Genomic DNA, 23229 nt, shown 5'->3' on the forward strand with positions numbered 1-23229 from the left:
CATTTTCAGGGGCCAGTGAGCTCAGAAATCCTTTCAGCTGCTGCTTCTCGCACAGCGCCGGGGTCACAGAAAGGGTTAACAATCGGAGGTCACACCTTGACTCTATTTATGCGAGCAACAACATATTTTTCTGTTGTTTTTTTTTCTTTTTTGTTGCTGGCGTTGCATCTTTAGCAGGTTGTGGCACCTGTGGAAAGCGTTTGTAGTTCCATGAAAACACCCAGTGGCAGACTTGACTGTAAAACATAATAATAAATAATATTCTAAAAAGGAAAATGGGGCAAAAGAGTGTGACCAAACAATTTCTATGAATAACGTGGTTTCTAATACCCAGAAACATGATTAGGAAACACAAACTGATGTTTAAATGTATAAAAATGTCTGAAGAATTATAAATTATGGCCCAGGGTTGTGATACATGTAGGAAAAAATAAAGGCCAAAGATTTGTTCTTTGCCAAAAAAAGACTAAACTATCACTACATATGTAAAGTTTATCAAACTTCAAACGGAGAAAACTACAGGAATGTGTGGTATTAAATAAGACAGTAACAAAAATTATAACTTATACAGTGAAACATGGTGATAAATAGAATGTTGACATGCTTTTGTGATTTAGATTTTATTATTTTTGCTGTCATAAATACTTTTCTTCAGTATCTCGAATGTAAATATATATTAGACTAAAACTCCGGAAATGTTTCTCTTTCATTAATTGAAGAAAAAATGTATGAGTCCAAACTCTATTCTAATTCAGAAAAGCAAACAAATGTAATAACAATAATAATTAATTTATTCAGCATTTTTCAAGGACAAAGTTACACAGAGCCTTACAGTTAAAACATCAAATAAAAATAACCACAACTTACTTAACTGATATAAACGGATGAAGTAATTTTAAATAAATATGATGATGATATGATGATATAAGTGAGTTTTAAGGAGACTTTTAAAAATACTATATTGACTTTGCCTGTCTGAGATCTCATGCAGGGAGTTTGACAGCTGAGAGACCCAGACAGTAAAAGGCCCAAGTCACCTTTACTGACAAAATGAGAATTAAAAACCATTAGTAAGGCCCTGTCAGAGGGTCTCAAACAACAATAAGGGTCATTTTGAGAGCGGATCATAGATAAATGCAGGATAAGATAAGATAATCATTTATTGCTCCTCCCGCCAGAGGAAATTTATATTGTTACAGCAGCAACATTTTTACAGCAGCAACATACATATGTATAATAATAATAATAATACGTACAAGGATGAAAAATAAATGCATTCAGTATTAATACACTTTAGACAACAGCAATATAAAATGGCTTGTAAAATAAATGTGAGCCAGACCATTTAAAGCTTTTAAAACAAGCAACAAAATCTTAAAATCAGTTCGAAAACTAACAGGCAGCCAACAAATGGCAGCAAAGATTGGTCTATTCTGGTCGCTAGAAGGTGAAACAGTAAAATCTACAACTTAATTAAGATACAGGCTATAATTTATAGACAGATATTAAAAAACTTATGTTAATAACACCAATATTCTTTAGAGACTATAATGTTATATACAGTATTTCATATTTACAATACGCTACTAAAACTGTGGATTAAAGGAACGTCATTAAAAGGATTTTGGGAATTATTGCCAAATAAATTAGAATTGACAGGACAAAGGTTAAATCTTTACTAGAAGTCTCTTACATTTTCCCATATTACAAAAACTGTGCTATTTTCTGTTCAAACTAATGGATAATTCTCCACATGACTCTCAGTAAACAGTCAAAAACATTTGTAAATATTATATAAAAACAGAGACATATTTTATTGTTAAAATGTTACATCAACACATAAATATATATACATATATAAAGATATGTATTTTCTACAAATCCTTGTCAGTTTCGCAAACAACAGCCTGTAAATGTTAATGTGAACCAAGAAAACTGTGACCAAAAAAAGCCACATCAATATAAAATCTCTTCTTTTGTTTTCCTCAGACTATTAAAATGATCTTAACGCTATTTAAAGTGTTATTTAAAGACTAGCACAGACATCATCATCCAAAAACAGGCCTGAGAGAAAAATTAAGTATATCTAGCAGTCATGAGAGAGATTATGGGACCAGAGTTTATTCTGCTTCATAACTGGACTTACAAATAAAGCGGATTGTAACTGAATATGTTTAAATATTTTATTTATTTATTTTTTTCTGGTAGATTAGCTGAAAATCAGGAGCAGTGTTGGGGTTTAGCGTCACCTCTCCATGTCCAGCTGAGGCTGTGATCTGTCTTCTGACCACAGAGCGGCGCTGTGACTCCTGCTCTGCTCTCAGTGTGACTCTCTTGGTAACACAAATCTGTGTTGTCAAACGTTGCTAAGGAAGTCCGCTGTTAAATTAGTCTCTAAGACCAACAGTTTACACAAGGTAACTTTACTTAAGCCTGTCAACAATAAAATAACTCGTTTTTACTTAAAACAGAAGCCGACAGCTTCAGTTTTATATTAATACGTTGATATAAAAGTCGGCTTTAAACGTCCGTTAGCTCAGCTAGCTTGTGTTAGCCTGTTGCTAATGTTTTGCTAACACTTTAGCCTCGCAGCTTGTTAGCATAGGTTAGCTGATGATGGTGCTGCTAATATAAACATAACTTACAGGCCAACGTAGTTTAATTTTAAATCATTTATTTGCGAACTAACGGGATTTTTGGTTCAGTGACAAAAGCATCCGGCTAAAGCTAACATTATCTGAGTTAACTGACGCTGACTTATCTTTGTTAGCAGCAACTGATAACTTTTATTTGCTTGAAATCAAAACGTCAATCCAAATGTTTACCTGATGCCAGCTGCCAAAAACTGATTTACCGTCCTCTGTTGTGATTATCCTCATGTCTCTGCAATATTTCACCTTTCATTTGACCAGTTCCGGTGTTTTTATCGGTTCAAATAGCTTTAAAGGTTCGCTTCAACTTGTTTAATGAAGTTTTCTTCCTGTCAAAAAGTAAATACATCCCCAACGTTCTGGCTAAAATATAGTATTTTTTTATTGTTAATGAACCCGACATTTATTTTCTCCAAGAAACGATTAGTTCTTTGGTCTATTAAATGTCAGAAAACGGTGAAAAATACCACTGAGTGTTTCAAAAAGCCCAAGATAATCTCTTTAAATTACATGCTTTGTTTATTATCCTAAAACATTTAGTTGGCTGTCATAGAAAAGAAAAGAAACCAGGAAATATTCAAATTTAAGAAGCTAGAACCAGAGAATTTGGACCTTTTTTTCTTAAAAACATGACTCGCACTGATAAATCAACCATCAAAATAGTTGGCAGTCTATTAGTCCTCAATAAATCAATGAATCGATTTTGTAGCAGCAGTTTTACAGAAGGACAGTGGCAAAAGAGGTACTCAGATTCTTAGTAAATCTCAGATTTTTGATATTACCTGCAAAATAGACATTACAAGTAAAATATCAAAATAAAAGTGCTCATTGTGAGGAATATTTTACCTTATATAGAGAGTATACAGTATATGACATCACTGGAATATTGTAGATGCGTTATTGTGTAAGCGATTATTTTTATTGTTGATTAACCTGTCGATTGTTGTCTCAATTAACTGATTAGTTGTTCGGTCTATAAAATGTCAGAAAATAGTCAAAAATGTCAATCAGTGTTCCCCAAAGCCTGAGATGGTATCCCTAAATGTGTTGTTTTGCCCACAACCCAAGTATTTAATTTACTATTATAGATGAGTAAAGAAACCGGAAAATATTCAAATCTCAGAAGCTTGAATTAGAGGATTTTAACTAATTTTCTTACAATATTCAAACTGAATATTAGCAGGTAATTTAATAGGTGTAAACTAATGGATAAATTGTTACAGTCTGTGATTATTGCATCGAAATGATTTGATTTAATTCACAACGATTATACTTAAAAAATAGAATAACTGCAAAAGAGATAATTTCTTTATATATGTAGCCAATCTTTAAATCCTTTTTAAATACAGTCTGATTTTCAAATATAAACAAGGATATTTAACATACCAAGCACATGCAGCTGAAACATTATACAACAAGGTGTCCCTAAAGTCTGGACACATAGGCAAAAATACATATTTTTCAAGAAATAAAATTTTTAACAACATTTTATTTAATAAGATTATTAACAAATAACATCTTCAATATGATTTCCATCATTTGTGATGCAAAGGTTGATGCACTTTGCAAGATTTACGTGAACTCGATGCAAAAAAAAATTATAGTTAATGAGATTTCCTATGTGTCCAGACTTTAAGGACACCCTGTCTAATATTGCCTATGGTCAAAAATGTCATCTCTGATAACATTAAAACTGCAAATGTTTCTTGGTTTACATCCATTTAGTTACAAGAAGCATTAAAGAGTCTTGTAGAGACATACCTTTGCGATCACGGTGGATGTGAGGTGTGTATTTGCACGTTATCACTGATCTGGATAAAAGCAGTGGGAGACATGTATAAACTGGGTAACAGCTTTACCAAGTGGCAGGCAATGCAGTGGATGGTAATTAGTTTTTGGCAGGCTATCTAGTTTTTTGCACGACAGCTTTTAAAGTGTCTGCCATAACTGGTTTGTAAGGATCCAACAAATTAGCCAGATAATTTAATTAACATTTTTGAAAGCCAGCATTTCACTGAAACATGTTCTGCTCATTTATCTCCAGGTGTCATGTAATTTAGCAATGAGAGAGTTTTATCCACCTGACCAGAGCTGGTGTGGGACATGAGGAGAGGATGACTGAGAATGGAGAGGACTGTCCCCTCCATCAGTCCGACGAGGCTCCTGGTAAAGGAAACTCAGTTGGCAATGACAGCAAGCCACTCAAGACCTCCTTAGTAGGTGTCAAATCTGCCAGTGAGCACAATGATGAGCTTAAACTCGCTGCTGCTGCTAGAAATGCAGGCGGAGAGATCAGTCCATACCAGCCTCGACCCCCTTTACTGCCAAGACTGTCCAGCAGAAGTGGCTCCATAGAGGAGACAGTGAGAACCAGGAGGCTGAAGAACAGCCAGGAGAGTCTAAGTGACCCGACTGAGACTGGTTCCTCCACAGACTCACTTAGAGAGGACCAAACGGTTCCACCTCCGGACAGGTTTGTTTTTAGCGGTGACGCCACCGTCAAGAACAGCCAGGACTCCAGTATAAGACCCCGCTCTGCTGCTACGACAGGTTCCCCAGTCTTCCGGGACAGAGGCAGCAGCCTCTCCGAGTATGAACGGAGGCCTCGCAGCCAGCAGAGCGACCCCACGGACCATCGGGAGAGGTCCGCCAAGCTGCGCCTGTCCCCGGTGCAGCCCACGGGGCCGCTGCCTGCTCTGGAGAGGAGCTTTGCGTCAGCCACTTTGAGGGCAGCTAATAGGATTGACAGGGATTGTTTGGATTACGCCGTGTTGGCCAGAGAGAAGCTCGGGGAGAGACTCCACAGGAACCTGAGCGACAGCCGGCTTCTGGAGAACATGGGGTCTGACAGCGCCTCTGTCAACTCCATGAGGTCCACCTACAGCGTGCTCAGCCCCATCAGACCCCAAGATGTCAGGAACAGGTACTGTAGAGACAATAGAGCATGTAGATGATGCTCCTGAAGTCATCCTCAGATGGATATGAGGACTCTGTTGTCAGGTTTACTCTCTCTGGTGTCTGACACAAGCTGGTCTCTTTCAGCTACAGGTGACACCATTAAACTAACCAAAAATTTAAATGTAGATCTCTGTATTTTTAATCCTTTTTACCAATGATACTGTCATGACGTGGCAGGGTGAGCTCTGCCAGGCTTTCACTAACTCATACTCACTCTATGCACATGCACTGCCCAAGAATTATACTATCTCATCCACTAAACTCCACCATAGTGCTGGTTCTGCCCTCTGGGTGGGAATGATTTGCATAGCACATCTGGAGCTCGGTTCAGAAGCAGGAGTGGGTGTTTCAGCAGCACCGACTGACTGCTAATTTGTTCTGAAACTTGACTTCTACTCTGTGTGTGCAGATTGTTCACATCTTTAAGGGAAAGAGGAACACAGCAGTGTGGAGAGGGATTAAAGCTGGATCACAGGAGATGCTTGTTCAGCACTGTTTTTGACACCAGGAGGGGAAACTGGGTCTTAGTCTGGAGTTTGAAAACACAGTCTGCCAGTGCCATCTATTGTCAGCAGGGGAAGGGCTCATTTTAAATCGTTCACCTAACAGCAGCTGTGATTTTCTCCTTTGTCAGTTGCAGATAAAAGTTGACGTGACTGTTGTTGTTCTTCCAGGAGCTTTCTGGAGGGCAGCGTGCTGGGAAGCGGTGCCTTGCTCGGGGCCGAGGAGCTCGACCGCTACTTCCCCGACAGGAGAGTGGGCGTCTACATTGCCACCTGGAACATGCAGGGAGAAAAGGTGGGAGGAAATCCTGACTCTCTGGCGTCTCACGCACCAAATTCAGGCTACAGCTGAGTTGTAACCAGGTTTCTGTCATTTGCAGGGCCTTCCAACCAACTTAGATGATCTCCTCCTTCCAACTGACTCTGAATTTGCACAAGACTTTTATATAATTGGGGTCCAGGAGGGCTGTCCTGACAGGTATGGGAGGTTATGTTTTGAGTAAAATGAGGCTGCTATGATTCATTTCTCTATCAGGGCTGTAAAATCAGCTGTATGTGACTGTGTGTCCAGGAGGGAGTGGGAGACCCGTCTGCAGGAGACTCTGGGACCTTATTACGTCATGCTCTATGCAGCATCTCATGGTGTTTTGTATCTCACTGTATTTGTCAGAAGAGACCTCATCTGGTTCTGCTCAGGTCAGTCCGACGTCGCATTCAGGAATCCGTGTGGATAGGAATAAACTCCTCTAATATCGGCCCATTGCTTACAGCAGGAGTGTCAAACTCATTTTGGTTCAGGGGCCATGTTCAGCCCAGTTTGATCTCAACTGTGCCCCTACAGTAAAATGACAGCTTAATGACCTATAAATAACCACAACTCCAAATATTTCCTTTGTTTTAGCGCAAAAAATATCTATCTTTTTACAAAACATTATGAACAACCTGAAATTTCTTAAGAAAAATAAGTAGAATTTCAACAATATTATGCCTCAGTTGATCATTTCTACATTACAACTTCCACGATGTGTCTGCAAAGACACAAAACAACTTGTCATGGTCTAGAAATTGTTTTAAATGTATAGTTTTACAAATTTATAATTTACAGTTAATGTCTTCTCTGGAATTTTGACACTTCACAAAATCCTCCAGTGGGCTAGATTGGATCCTCTGGTGGGCCAGTTTTGGTCCACAGGCCACATGTTTGACACCCCTGGATTGCATTAAAGACTCGGTTTACCATAAGAGGAGGCAAGAAAATGCGCTAAATTCTAACATTTTACAACCTAGAATCATCAGTCAGTAATCAACAGTAAATAACGGTTTATTAAAATAGTTGAAATAGACAAAACTGAAGTAACTGGCTCATCATTTCAGCTCAATCTGCAACATCATGTATTGAATTTTTGAAAAAATATAATTCAAGTTACCTAAATGATCAATTCTTATACTTGATTGTCACAACTGTTTATTAATATATTTCTTACCTGGGGAAGTTTGGTCATAAAACGAGTTTTAAATTATATTCTATGTGGTTTTGAAAATGCTTAAATTTAGTTTGGTGAATCTGCAGCAACCTTTAAAATAAATATGTAAGAATCAGATGCTGGAGGATCATTAGTGGCCAAAGCAGTTGGACAATTAAACATGTTTGTTTTCTGTTTACAGCACACGTACGTTCGTTTTGTATTTGAATGTGACTATTTGGACTCCAGTGACACCATTTGTTCTGTTCAGAGGTGGAACACGCCACCGTCACAACCAGGATCATCTCTCAGATCAAGACCAAAGGAGCCGTGGGGATCGCCTTCACCTTCTTTGGCACTTCGTTCCTCTTCATCACATCCCATTTTACCTGTAAGTAGGAGGTTCACAGTGAATTATAACGGCAGTAGAGATATTTGTCTTGTCACACTTAACCCTCGTGTTGTCCTGCGGGTCAAAATTGACCCGTTTTAAAGTTTGAAAATGTAGAAAAAAAAATATTTTCACAGTGAAACTTCTTATGTCCACATTTTCAACTTTTTTGGGAAATCTTTGAACATTTATTCGTGGAAAAAAAAGAAATGTTAAAAATGTTTTTTTAAGAACATTCACAAAAAAAAATCAACCAAAATCCAGCAAATTTTGTTGGATTTTGGTTGATTTTTATGTGAATGTTCTTAAAGAAAATATCACAACTTTTACTGATATATATGGAATCACTTTAGATATTTTTAGGATTTTTTTGGAAGATTTTTAAACATTTTTTAAAATGTTTACAAGAATTTTCTTGCCAAATTAGGTTTTTGTTTTTTTGTTGTTTTTTTTTTTTAAATACAATTTTCAAGAGAAACTTTTAAGGAATTATTGGAATTTTCTTCCTGAAGGTTTTGCAAATTTTCAGAAATTTGGAGAATTTTTTTGCTGAATTTTTTTATTTTTTTCAGACAATGAAACAATATTTTTTGGTGGCAGTAAATGAGGACAACAGGAGAGTTAAGACATGAAATAAAAATATTGATTTTACTTTTTTATATTGCCATGTCCAATATGAAGCACCATCAGCACTTTCTCAGTGGCGTGATTTAAGTATTATGCTTACATCTGCTTCTTCTGCAAGGTGTCTTTCTGTTCTTCTTCCAGCTGGAGATGCCAAAGTTTACGAAAGGATACTCGACTACAACAAGATCGTCGAGGCTCTAGCTCTTCCCAAAGGCCTTCCAGATACCAACCCGTACCGCTCCACACCATGTGAGGCTCTCTTAGGTTACTTTTTGTGAAAAAAGTGATCCGTCTCAATCTGAAAAGTCAGCTTTTTAAAAAAACCATCATGGCTCAGTTCAATATTTTTTTTCTTAAAACAGAACTTCTCATTTCTCTGGTATGATTTCAGCATCTGATGGTTTGTTCTTGCTGGGTTTCATAGAGAGAAACTAGCATCTCATCTGTTCGGGATTTAAATTAATGCTTCTGTAGCAAATAAAATCAAACAGAGTCCAGGTTCTAACATCTATCATTTAAGGATGTTTAAAAATAAGACACGTCTTTCTGATTCATCTAAAAATGAACTTTTACAGACAAATTTGTAGCTCTGTGTGGTACATCTCACCTGTTGGGGGGGTTTCTTTTTCTTTCTTTCTTGTCATAAACATTCATGCATAAACAGTGTGAAAATGCTAAATAATTAGAATGGTTAAAAAAAAAAACTAAAAATGATCACATTTTAACAGATTAACCTGCTGCATTGTATACTTAGTTTACTTGAAGACATTTTGAACAGACAAATGCATTTTAGAACAAGGCTTTCCTTCAGGGGTTTCATTGCTGCTGACAATATTTGTTAAAGCTTCACACCATTTGCTAATTTCCCCACATTCTAATAGAAAAAGGATGATATTGTAGCCCTTTTGCTGTCCCTTATTCCAGGATAGGTTTTTAGAGCACCTTTGTCCCATCATTGACTAGTATTTCATTATCTTAGCTGTGATTAAAATGATGTCCAGCAACGTTTGATAATAAATGATGGCACTTTGAATGGTAGCCGATGTCACCACGAGGTTCGATCAGGTCTTCTGGTTCGGAGACTTTAACTTCCGGCTGAGTAAAGACCGAGCCGATGTGGAGATGATGATGAACCGAACAGGAGATGGAGATAAGAGTCTTCTGTTAGAGCACGACCAGCTGTCCAAGGAGATGAAGGATGGTATGTGTGTAGGAGGTGGACATTTCAGCAGTTTTTTGTAGAAGTTGGCTCTTACGTTTGATCGATTCTCACCCTGTGAATCGTTTGTCCTTCCAGGTTCAATCTTCAAAGGCTTCCAAGAGGCGCCGATACACTTCTACCCCACGTACAAATTCGACATCGGCTGTGATATCTACGACACCACGTCTAAACAGAGAACACCTTCATACACAGTAAGAAGAAACAGCACATGACTAAGGATAATCAGATGTTCTGTTAATTTAGCCACCAAACTGAGCCATCCAGTTCTTTTATCAAACTCTAAACCTATCGGTGGATCTCTGCAGGGTGAAACTTCTCCGTTTGTGTTCGCAGGACAGAATCCTGTTCAGAAACAGGCAGACTGATGACATTAAAGTGGTCAAGTACACCAGCTGCTCGAACATCAAGACGTCAGACCACCGGCCCGTCATCGGTGTCTTCCAGGTCAAACTGAGGCCAGGGAGAGACAAGTGAGTCCTGCTGACATTCAAAACACACCTTTAAATAGTTGTTGGTTGTTATGTGGAAGGGGCTTGAAGAAGTGTTTACATGTATGTCAGCCAGCAGGTTATGTTCTTCCAATGTCTGTACCTGCATTGTGATCTGAAAATGAAACTACAGTTTATATTCAATGACATAAGACCTAAACTGAGTAAAATTTAAACACAGCATGTCCTATTTTATTAAATAGTACCCTTTTTTTTAAGCACAGCAGAGTATGTCGGTCCAACACGTCATCTCAACAATGAAATCTACAATTCTACACTTTTATCCAAAGCGACGTACATCTGAGAGTAGATGCAACACAAGCAAGGATCTAGTCAGGAGAAAACAATCTGGATAAGAGCATGAAACAAATCTATGAAATCATGAAGTACACACTATATTAGAAATGATAATGGGCAGATCAAGAGTGGAAATCACAAGTCAGTAAAGAATATGTCCATCATTTGCAACGCTGAAAGTTAACAAGGTTGTTGAAGCTGCTTGTGAAATGTCGTCCTGCTTTTCCCCGAAGGGCTCAATGAAGCTGGTGGGCATTTAGGGGGACAGAATTAAGTTGTCAGACATGTCAAACCAGAGCCTCATGTGGCAGATTGTCTGTCGTACCATGCTGTCTGACACAAATTCTTAGAGGTCAAATGGTGGAGTTGTGGGCTTTCAAAGGCCTAAGTATGGCTTTGACTGACATTCCAGCAGCTGACAGACTGTTTCGGTGTCTCTCTTGTCACCTGTGGCATCATGTCATTTGAGTAAAGCTGCATTTTAAGGTGGCATTTTGTAGTCACTGGTCAAATAAGTGTTTATGTACTCATCAGGATATCTCATCACACCTGACTACTCTTACAGTCAAGAATTTGTCACACATTTTGTGCACAATTGTCAAAATTTTTCTACTACAAAATATTTTTTTTATCCAAGTCAAAAAAGACATGCATTTGTACACTGTATTTATATTTTAGATTAATGTAGTAATTTTCATTGCATGAACAGTGATAATACGGCACATGGAGCACTGATATCAGAGGAAAGGCTTGTATTTACTGTGGTATCACTTCTGCTGTCCATTGAATTTCAGCAGTTTCTAAAGCTGCATTTTTACAGCTGCTGTAAGTCACATTTAAGGTAAAGTCAACAATTCTAAACCAGCACACTTATTCCAAATTCAGGGAAAATCTCCTCCTCCTTTAGCTGTCTGATCTGTGTGGGCACTGACAAAATAAAATCTGGTGTTTGTACCAAGCTCTGGTTCTGTACACAAGAAATTCATGGAAAGTGGCTTGTGCACATTTGAGCTTGTGCAGGACAGGAATAAAGAGGGCAATGGGAGGAAGAGAGATGGTAAATCTGTCTACCGAGCTTCATATCAACAATCTTTCTGCAAAATCACAGACTTCTGCTTTAACTGAACATTTAACAGTGCATAGCAGCATCTGTTTTCTGATTCATTACACTGCTGACACATCTTACTGCATCAGGAACGCTTGAACATTTTGTTTATATACAGCTGAAAATTATATAGTGTTGAGTGCTGATCTCTTTGAGACAAAAATGTTGACAAGCAACCATTTTTTTTGCAGTGATTGTGTATCTTTTCTCCATCATCCATTGTTTATACAGCGATTAATCCTCATGAGGGTCGTGGGGGGGCTGGAGTCTGTCCCAGCTGACTGAGGGTGAAGACAGGGGACACCTGGACAGATAACCAGTCTATCACAGGGCTACACACAGAGACAAACACACTTGCATTCACACCTACGGACAATTTGGAATCATTATTTAACCTCAGCATGTTTTTGGGCTGTGGGAGGAAGCCGCAGAAAACCCATGAATGCACAAGAAGAACATGCAAACTCCATGCAGAAAGATGCCGGGAAGACCTGGACATGAACCAGAGATCTTCTAGCTGTGAGGCGACAGTACTAACCACCACTGTGTAGCCCTGTATCTTTTCTTTCTTGTACAAATCCTAAAAAACAAAAGCACTTCCTGCATTCTAATCCTCTACTGCAGGGGTGGGCAATTCATTTTCATATGGGGCCACATGAGAAACTTTGACGGTTGTTAAGGGCCGGACCAGTACACTTAAAAGCTCTGCTCAATATATATCTCAATAAAAACAGTAAATGAAAGAATACAATGATGTACAATGCCCAACTCTTGAATCTCTGCTCTCAGATCCCAAACTCGTTTAAGCACCTTGTCCAGGCTGATCCATCTGACAGCAGTCTGGTAACCAAGGTCACCATGTTCACTATCATCTCCTCCAAAATGACAACAAACTGTCTGTAATTCAATGCTCTTGCCCTGATGAAGTTAACTACTTTAGCTACAACATCAGTCACGTGGTTGATTTTTAGCACTGACTTACACACCACCTCCTGATGTATAATACAATGTAAAAATATCAGTTTCTGTTCTGGGTTTATTTCAGTCACTTTATCTTGCATCCGTTTCAAAAATCCAACATTTTTCCCTGTCAAATTTGGACAGCCATCAGTTGTAACACCAACCTAATTCTCCCATTTTAGTCCCAGCTTGTTCATGCGTGTATTTACCTCAGTGAACCGTCGTGGTTCCCTTCATTGGCTGAACAGCTGCCAGCTCCTCCGTCATCTCAAAGGTTTTTTTGTTAGTCCACGTACAAAGATGAGTAACTGGGCTGTGTCACGGACATCACAGCTCTCGTCCAGAGCCAAGGACAAAACGTCAAAATCGTTCACTTTGTTGTGCAGCTGAAGCTCCAGATTTTCGGCGCTGCTCTCCGCCCGCCTCGTTACGGTTCGCCTCCAAAGGGTCACATTAACGAACGCTCCTTTCTTCTCAGGGCACATAAACGCTGCAGAGTCCACCAGACATTCTTTTATAAACTCTCCGTCAGGGAATGGCTTACTGTTTTTGGCGATTTTGTAGGATATTAGAAAACTCGTCTTGACTGCTGCATCCCTTGATGTGAGCTTTGGTAAAACAAAGTCATTGCTGCTTTAGCAGTTTAGCTAGCAAACCTTCAGATATCCTCCCCGCTCTGCATCAGTCAAATGTTTGTACTTCTCCGCCATGTTTGGTCTCGTAATGTCGATTCAGATCATAATCCTTGAGCACCACGATCTGTTCTCCACAAACCAGCCCACAGCTTTACCTCTGACTTCAGTGAAGACATACTTGGAAGTCCATGTCTTGTTAAAAACTCTGCATTGTCGTTAGCTGACATCTTCCCGGGCTGAAGCTGACCAACAAACCAATCAGCTAAGTATGGAAAGCACGTGCGAAAAAACGTTAACTTAGCAGATCTTTCAAAATAAAAGCAGTGCAGGCGTATTGCTTGCATGTATTGTGATGAAATATATTTACATTGACTTTTAATATTTTCCAGTGACCTCGTACGGGCCAGTCAGGGTCATGGGCCGTAGGATGCCCAGGTCTGGTCTACTGTCTGATGTTCTGTATTCTTGTTTTGTGTTTGCCAGCATTCCTCTGGGTGCTGGACAGTTTGACCGAGGCTTGTACTTGGAGGGCATCAGGAGGAGGATCACCAGGGAGCTGAAGAGGCGGGAGGCCATGAAGAACCAAAGCAGCAGCACCATCTGCACCATCTCCTAAACTCTAAACCAGACCAGACTGGACTGGATCAAAACTGTGCCAGAAACAGGCAGGTGAAGGGGGAAAGAAAGGACTAAAAAAGGGAACCAGAGTTGTCTTAACTACACAGGGCAGAGTTGTGAGCAGCGCTGGTGAAGCCGGCTGGACTTGAGGGCGGGGACCTCGAGGTCAGACAGATGGCAGCGGTCTGGCCTTTATTTATTCAGCCCTCTTTACTCAAATACGACCGGGACAGAAGCGAGGGAGGAGGGCCGCCGTCGTGGCTTACCGCTCAGTCACGCTCCGACATGGGCTGATTTAACCTTATAGACTCTGCAATTCCTGTTTGTTTCATTGGTGTTTAAGAAGCATCATGAACCGCAAAGTTGAGTTTACTGAATGCTACATCAGTGTTCAGATGCCTTGTGATATTTTCGCCATCAAATTGTGCACTAAACGCGGTAAACATTGAGGCGTTTGACTTGAATTTTGCTCCAGTGTTTTGTAGAGGATGATACCGAGAGCATGGCACTGATGAATGAGGTTACAGCTGTTAAATATCAGGGAGATCAACTATATTTAACGCTTTCATTAAATTTTTCTGAAGAAACTGACTTCCCATATAAATATATAAAGCATTTTATTTATACTGTAAAAGCATGTTACTACTTTTTTCTCCTATTAGGCCAAGTGATCCTTTGCTAAACACTAAATCAATGCCTTACCTCTCATCTCACTGCTATGTAACCTCATATAAACTGTTCATGTACTGTATGTAGCACATTAATGACTTGCATTCCCAGCATGAAGAGCAGTCGGCTCTTAAAAAAGTGCCTGAGTCTTGTTTTCACGTCATTAGGACTGTATTATCTGTATCTTTTCAACGTAACGTCCCATCATAAACGTTGTACTTGTTCGTCAGCTACATTTTGCCTATTAAAGTGCAAAGCAAGACCTTGAATAGTCGTAATTTCATTCATGTAATTTCATTTATTTACCAGCTTGTGTACAGTTTTTGACAGAGTTCACATTCACTGCAGTTAGAAGCCAGAAACACGAGGAAAATAAATTTGGATATATTTGGAAAAAACTGTTTTGAAATGTTTGAGATGTAAGCCTCAGAAGTCACCGACAATAAGACATACAGTAGATTTGTCTCTTAACATAATAGTTTTTATTCCCTTTCTGGCAGAAAGTTGGATGAGAACATCACTTTTGTTTATTTGTCTCCTACTTGGTAAAAAGAGCTCCAAACTTGGGCGGCTGCATCAAAATAAACTCAGTGAATTAAGCCGATTTTACAGGAGCTGTCAACCAAATGATCTAATTTAGGCTGTTTGTCTCACTACACCATTTGTTAAGACAAATCACCCTGAAATAATGACCAAACACTGCGAGAATGAAGTGTGTTTTTCCCATTAAACCAATATTAAGTGAATGCAGCATATCAGCGCCAAAGCAGCAGCCAGTTAGCTTAGCATAGCGCTAGTAAGACACAATCGGGACCGGCCCATCAATAACAAAAATATCCACCTAGTAGCACCTCTTAAAGCTCAGTGATTCATAGATTATATTCAGCTGGTTAATCCAAGCAAAATAAAAATTGTAAAAAAAAAAAAGACCATTAGCAGTTTTAGGGGCTGATGAACGAGACTCGTCCAGAAACCTAACAGGAAGTGGCCCCATGAAGCTGCTGATTTTGGTTTTTAAACTTAATTTTTTGCTCAGATTAAACAACAATGATGTATCCTGTTAAGTGAGATTCCCAGCTGCTGGTTTTGTTAGGCCAAATGACTTCCCTGTTTCCAGCCTTTATGCTAAGCTAAGCTGAGCTAAGCTAACAGGCTAATGGCTAAGATTTGGTCTTTACGTAAGAAGAGCGGTTATCTTCTCATCCAACTTTCCTCCAAAATGTGTAACTATTGCTTTAATTTACCCATGTAACTTGTGTAGTTTACACTGGCAACAAAAACAACCATAAAAAACACAAACACACCACTTTTCAGATTTAAGCCTCTTTCAGATAACAGTAAAACAGTAAAGTTGGTCACTGATCCAAGAGTTTCCAATGTCTTCATTCTTTATCAGTTAGTTTTTGCTGTGGTCAGGTCTCCTGTGCTGTGAAGGGGCGTTACGAAGTGCTGTTGTATAAATACTAAGATTTTTCAGGGTTTTACTTAATCTATTCGCTCTAGAAAAACAGGAATTTTAAAGAGCTGAAGGTCTGCAACTTGAGGAAGGCCTGAATAAAAAGTGAAACAGTGCAGACACTCCTGGGGATTATCTATACACCGATTCACAGTGTAACAACATTCCTTCGGGGTTTTTTTTGTTTTTTTTTAAGGGGAAGTGAGCAAACATAGTTTTTGGGGGATAAACTGTCCCTTTATGACCAAACTCGTGCATCTTTGAAACACAATGACATATGGCTTCCTGCCCATAAACAATAAATACAAATTCTCCAGACCATGTTTACCATAGAGTAGAATGTATTGTTTCTTAAAAATCCCCACATTTCTCAGAGGTTTTCTGGGGTCGGAGCCCAGGTATTAGTCCCCTCCCAGAGCGAGCTGTGCTGAGTTCTGTGTCGGGAGGGAACACTAGTGTAATCGTCCAGTCCAGTTTATGTTACAGCCAGTGACGGCGGGCGGTCTACCGGAAGAGGCGGTACATGCGGGGCAGACGTCCGTCCTTGCTGGACAGGGCGGCCTGGATGTGTTCGTACGACGGCAGCTCCGTGAGATCTCCCAGAGCGGCGACAGCGGGTTTACTGCGCAGCATCTTGGTGGCCACCCTCTTAATGTCACCTGCTGTCACGTTGCCTGGGAATTTAATGGGAATTTAATTTGATTATTAACAATTATCCCACAAGAAATAGGAGCAACTGTGAGGAAAAACAAAAAAACAAAAATCTCCCAGTACTCACTTATTAGATGGCAGAGCTCGTGTGGCAGCTTCCTCTTTCCCGTGGAGAGAACCTGCCGACCAACATCTTCAAAGATAACCGGTCGTGACTCCAGGTTCATCATCAGCATGGACTTGAGCTGAGTCTTGGCTCTCTCCAGCTCCATCTGTCAGAAAATAGAACTTAATTTAAATTATGCAACAATAATTAATAAAAGCTAACTTGTGGCGATTATTACCTCTCCTGCGTTTCCAGCCATCTGAATGAACTCTCTGGTTATTATTTCCACCATTTCCCGCACCTGGAGATGAATGTATGTAATAATAAGTACAAGGACCAGGGGAAACACAACACTGAGCATTTACAGAGAGGGTCATTTTCATACGTGCAACATGCACAAACACAGAAAAAAATACAGGGACAACGGCCACTAACTACAATTCAAATAATTTTGAATTGCTATGCTGTGCTTTTTTTTTTCCCTTCAAACTTCAGTTGCAGCAGCCAAAACTCAGAGTTTAGCTGGCACAGTATTGTATTTTTATTGTTTTATCTTGCAGATCACCAGAGTTGTATCAACAGAACTGCTATCTTCTGTCATATATTGTATGTTTGTTATTGACTATTTTGGAAAATTTGGGGCATTTTATTTTGATTTAATATTCTGTTAATATGTTATAATTATTATTTTTTATATTTTTTTATATTGTTTCAATTTTTTTAGGCTAGAAAATGCTTATTTTACTGAAAAAATAATTAATATAATAAATATATAAAAATACTTCATATATACTGCAAAATCCTGCGATATATCGAATAATCCGAGATACAAAATTAGATATATATAATTGAAAAATCTGTGATATAGTGAGACTGCAAAAAGTGAGTGCTTTTCTAGTTTTCTATATTTTTCAAACAGGAAGAATATATACATATAAATGACAAATCAGAAAGCTGCTCATACACCTCTCTGTATTTTTTTCTGCATTTTGTTGTTTCTTTTGCAACTCAGTGACGAAGTGGTTTGTCACATAGCAAACTGTGGTAACAGGATAAGACATGCTCCTCTGTCTTTCTATGGAATCAACCCTAAACCATCCGTCCCTCACAGATACGATGCTGCTGTCCTGGATCTGCACCCACCTGTCTGGGGTCGGCACTAGCATGAATACACAGCAGGCCGCTGTCCTCGTAGCTGTGGTGGTAGGAGGTGGCGTTGTACATCCAGTGATGCCTAAAACAGAAAAATGCAACAATCAGCAACGACTAACAAACCCCATCACCTGGATCTGTATCAGTGAAGTACAGTCTGATGTTCACCTGTTGAGCACGTTCAGGTAGAGGCGGGTGAACATGCCTTTCCCAGGTCCTCCTGCAGAGAAGGAGCCGCCTCCACCCATCATCATGTTGAGCACCGCGAACGGGATGAAGTCGTCCTCCTGCAAAGGAAATCATTTTTACTTCAGGTGTATCAGAATTTGAAGGGAGACTCTCCAGAACGATGCGAACACCTACTAGGAAGGAGCAGCTCTCCAAGCCGATCATGATGTGGGTGAGCTCTGGGATCGGGGTGGGGCCGAGGCTCACGTCCGACATGTCCTTCTCCATCTAGCAGAACAAAAGAAGATAGAACTCATCAAGAAAAGCTGCAATAATGCTTATGTTTGACCATTTCTAAATTTTTCCAATCAGAAAGTTCTAGAAACTGTTCAGTAAACTGCCCCTCTACATCTAAATATCACTATTCAGTTGAGATATTTGTCAACTATCCAATTTAAAAGAAACAAAAAAAGATATTTTTCTCGCTGTTATGGTGGTCAAAGAATTTCCAGACTCAAACAACATAATCTGATGGCATTATTTTAAGTATTTTTTGCAACATACGACATCTGGTTTATGGTAAAAAGCATTAAAAAACGCTTCTGTTTGTTACATTGCTTAAGAGTAAACCATGATTCTCTAATTCTGAAACTGCACCAACTAATCTTTGTCTTTTTTACTGTTTTACAACATGAAGAAACATCTAGTTTCTGGAATTTAACCTGCAGCCTGGAATTTACTGTTTTCAAATGACCTTGATGATGCCTCCAGTGTACTGAGCCACAGAAAGGTCCACGTTAGCCGCTGTACTCGTTCCCCACACCGGCTTGGCATCCAGCAGGTATTTCCTGGCACATTCCACCAGCTGCTCGTGCTCAATGCCCACTCCGGCCAGCACCATGCGCTCAGGACAGTAGTAGCTCCGCAGGTAGCTGTGAAGCATCGTCTTGTCAATTTTGTCCACGTTGTCTACGGGACAAAAGCGAGGGAGTCCAACCGTGTTGCCTCGATATGCAGCCTAGAAACAAATAATGAACATATTCAAGATTAAAAGCGATTACAGGAGCAACGTCACAAATCAGGCTTTTTGTTCTGTTGTCTTGTCGTGATGTACCTGTGAGGAGTCTAAAAAATGACAGAATATTGCAAAAAAAAGTCATGATTATCACCAATTCTCAGAAAAGTTACATGTTGGAATTTTTTGCGTAAACAACAGTCCACAAGCAAATATCCCCTACTCAAAAAATTTAAGGGAACACTTCATTCTCACGTCATTTTGTTCTCAATAAATTATGCAGTGTATATCAATGATTGGACAGTGGAAAACAGAATTATTAGTTTTGGATTCTTTTGTTCAGACATCAGGTGAATAGACAGATGTTAATTACATCGGCATTCACAATCATTTACGCTTCCTAACAGGACAGACCAATATCCCAGAAGTTTAGCTGAATTAAAGTTATACTGTGATGGTTAAGTGTTCCCTTCATTTTTTTGAGTAGTATATTTATTATAAAATGATATGAAAAGTGAGAGAAACAATAAGATTTTCAACTTTCTGATGGTCTGTGACATTATATGCTGTTCTCTCAGAAAAACTTTGACAAACCTAAGCCTAAAATTGTGATATTTCATCAATTCTGCTTTTTTTTTTTTAAATCTAAAAATGTTCAACAAAATAAACAGTTTGAACCAGATTCTGTGAAAATCAAAAAAACATGAGCTCCTCTGCAACCATAAAGCCATTGGTGACTCCGCTGTGACACACATGGCAAAAATCCAGAAATTTTTAAATTAACCATTTGGTCATACTTGTTCAACTAAATGCAAATATCCTCAATGTGGGTTTAATAAAAAATGATCTTATCTTAAAGGTGGGTCCAACCAATCAGCCCTATTACCGATTAACCATTGTAATAAAGAAAATTAATGATCAACTAATAGGTCAGCTGTGGCAAACACCAACATATCTATACTTTCGTGGGGGAAAAAGCACCGATAAAGGCCCTAAATGTTACTTAAGCTGAGAGTTGTTGCTGCAGTGTCACAACAAATGAGGTGTAACTCACAGCGTGGATCATTTCCGTGAGCAGCGGCTCAGGGTCCGGCCTCATGTTCAGATCCTCTAACTCAAAGCGAACGGCCATTTTGGTCATCTCGATCTCATCATCTGCATGTAAACAAACACAGTTTATATTAGAGATGGAGAAACTTCAGACAGCTCTTAAGGACTGATCTGAAGTGAACTGGACTCACCCAGCAGGCGAGGCTGCAGGACGGCGTCAGACAGAAGACTGACCACGGTGTCCAGACCTTTAACTTCAGCAGACACAGCGTACATGGTGGTGTCTCTGAACAACAAAACAAACCATGTATCACACATACAATCAGCCGTATCCACACAGAAGTAATACACAGATTTTCACATATAGATATTCAATCCTGAGTCAGTAACTGTGTTAAATACCTCGATGTTTGGCAGTCACATATCCCTCCATGTTTTTCCAATGTGAGGAGGATTTCATCTTTACTCCCGTACTGTGCTGTGGACTGAAGAGAAGAATGCTTTCCGTGTTACTTCACAAACCTCAGCCTCCTTTATCGTTCATTTTATGGTGTTTTACTCACAGAAAAGGCGAGTTTCTCTAAGAAGTGTGCTATTCCACTTGGGTATTTTGCTTCATGTCTGGATCCAGAGTTTACTAGAACTAAGCAGGAAAGAAAGAAAACATCCACATTTTATCCAGTTCAGACAGACAATGGGGAAAAAATGGACATTAGTTAGATCTTAAAGCCGAAACTTACTTCCAACTGTGCAGAATTGACCAAACTTGTTTTGGGAGGCAACTTTGAGGCCGTTTTCTAGGGTAGTAATCTTGGTCTCATATTTTTCCTGACCATCCACAGATGCAAACACTGGTTTGGGGATCCCAGGCAGTGGCGTGGAGAGGGAGATGTTCGGGTATCCGCCACCACTGCTGTACTTTCTGTAAGCTGCAATCCCAAACCTTTGAGAACAACAAAGCAACAGCTCTTCAAAGACCTCTCAGCATTAGATCATCTCTAAATATATGGCACCTGAAGTGTCAGGGGTAAAAAAAAAAAACTATGTAATTATAGCATACATGAAGACATTTTCAGGTATTAAAAGTAAAACAGCTTATTAGAAACATGCAGAATGACTTAAGAGTGAAAATATGTTGTTTTTTTTAACCAAATGCCACTTCATAGACATCTGGCAGCTCTGGTTCACTAAAATGACATATTCATTTGAGAAATTTAACTAGTAGTAAAGATAATGCTAAATGAGACTATGCACATGCAGTAACTCAACTGACAGCAATGATTACAACCACAGAAGACACCTCACACAATTAGCACGCTGTTACGCACAAGTTAAAAACACTTATTCAGGTTAAATCTTTAGCCTGCATGAAATGTAGCCATTAACTCAGAATATACCAGAAACTGGAGATACGCCACGTGGGACATAATGATGCAATACATGCAGAGCCTCACTGCTGACAAACTGTGTCAACACAAAGTTACTCAGCATAACTGACCTGCCACAGAGGATAGAGAAAAAAGAGCTGATTTTTTTGTTCCTGAAAGTAGAAACTAAATGCATGTCAGACCCATATTACACATATTAAACAGTGAAAGAGTGAGCCGTTTTATAGGACGAGTTTATTCCTTTAGATGAAGTGCAAAACATCTTTATAAGATCCTGAACTGTGACCCGATGAAGTGAGCAGCCATTTTATCACTCTGTTACGCTTCTTTGAACCATCTTAATACATATGGAAACATCAGCAACGATGTCTCCTAGGGTCAACAATTATCACAATGCTTCGGCATGTTTACACAGATGCGCACATCTGAAAAATCGCAGTCTATATTTATAGATTATTATTGTCAAATATTTTCTTGAAAACTGCAGAAAGAATTTTTAATGCCATTGAGAATCAAATTTAAAGATTTTTAATGCCATTTAAGGCCTTAATTTTCACAAAATCAACTTAATAATTATTAATGCTCTTTAATGCCCTGCAGAAACCCTGTGCTAAATGGAGCTAGCAGTTGTGAGCTGACAGCAGGTTTCCTATTGATAGCCAACAGAACTCAGTCATTACATTTGCAGTTCCTGCAGCTTTTGACACAAAAACAAGTTTTCATGTTTATCTCCTTACACACTGACAGCCATGGCATATAAACAATTTCAGGGTTAGCATATGTTAGCCTCTGCCAACACTCATGTGAACCACACTTAGTACAGCCAGGAACATTTAAACCCTTTCTCAAACCTTTATTTAAATATGTACCTCAATATTTAAACTGTCAATAAACATGCAGCTAGCTGTTAGCTAACATAACAGATGTCTAATAAACAGGAAAATCCCACATAAATCAAAACCAGCACTAAAAAAATCTAACTTCTTTATCTCAAACGTTACCAAAACAATGTAAAATATTGTCACTATTGAAACGAGCGTCCAGTTTCCTCCAGTAACGGATCATGATGTAACTTCAGCTCCACTTGTCTATCGGCTATCTTAGCTTAGCATCGAGCTAATCTCTGGTGAGGCGGACGCGGGAAAGATATGACGCTGCACGGAGTAACACGGAGGGTACTGGGTTTACTGGTGACACTGGTTCTCTGTGGTGAAGTCCAGCCCGGTGTCAGTTTAAGAGCTTTTATTTAGAGAGCGTTACCTTTGAACACGACTCCAGGTTCGGCACCTCGACATGTGAGCCGCCATGTTGGACCGCCTGTGACCGGAAGTCAACCGGAAGAACAAGATGATGACGAAACACTTCCACTGACAGACGGATTTTATACTTAAAAAAAAAAACAACTAATTTCACTCCTGCTGCAAAGCCTAATGATGAAATCTACATTCCAAAGCTTAAAAAAATAATAAACGGAATTCATATAATTTGTTTTTACACAGCACATGTTCAAAACACAAGTCATCTCAATCTACTTCACAGAGTCAGACACATACAATACAACATTATATTATAGGAAAATAAAACAGATCAGTCCAAAGATACCCCATAAACAAGTACTTTTACATAGATTTTGCTAAGCTGGGTATAAAATATGCA

General features: G+C 39.1%; 2 protein-coding genes across 2 annotated transcripts; one reads left to right on the plus strand and one right to left on the minus strand.

Moving 5' to 3' along the window:
* The first annotated feature begins 2333 nt into the window (after nt 1-2333).
* inpp5e (inositol polyphosphate-5-phosphatase E) lies at nt 2334-14856 on the plus strand. Its single transcript, XM_023279418.3, has 11 exons — nt 2334-2417; nt 4696-5574; nt 6284-6407; nt 6493-6590; nt 6684-6808; nt 7847-7966; nt 8735-8842; nt 9633-9794; nt 9891-10006; nt 10149-10285; nt 13784-14856. The coding sequence occupies exons 2-11, from the start codon at nt 4766-4768 to the stop codon at nt 13914-13916; spliced, it is 1932 nt and encodes a 643-aa protein (XP_023135186.1). The 5' UTR covers nt 2334-2417; nt 4696-4765; the 3' UTR covers nt 13917-14856.
* Nucleotides 14857-14865: 9 nt separating this feature from the next.
* Nucleotides 14866-22925, minus strand: pmpca (peptidase, mitochondrial processing subunit alpha). Its single transcript, XM_023279417.3, has 13 exons — nt 22834-22925; nt 20926-21128; nt 20749-20828; nt 20588-20670; nt 20377-20471; nt 20190-20290; nt 18875-19138; nt 18316-18408; nt 18121-18239; nt 17944-18034; nt 17039-17101; nt 16822-16966; nt 14866-16717 (listed from the first exon to the last, which is right to left on the minus strand). The coding sequence occupies exons 1-13, from the start codon at nt 22878-22880 to the stop codon at nt 16548-16550; spliced, it is 1554 nt and encodes a 517-aa protein (XP_023135185.1). The 5' UTR covers nt 22881-22925; the 3' UTR covers nt 14866-16547.
* Nucleotides 22926-23229: the final 304 nt, after the last annotated feature.

The sequence above is a fragment of the Amphiprion ocellaris genome, chromosome 6, assembly GCF_022539595.1.
Source record: "Amphiprion ocellaris isolate individual 3 ecotype Okinawa chromosome 6, ASM2253959v1, whole genome shotgun sequence".
Lineage (NCBI taxonomy): Eukaryota > Metazoa > Chordata > Actinopteri > Pomacentridae > Amphiprion > Amphiprion ocellaris.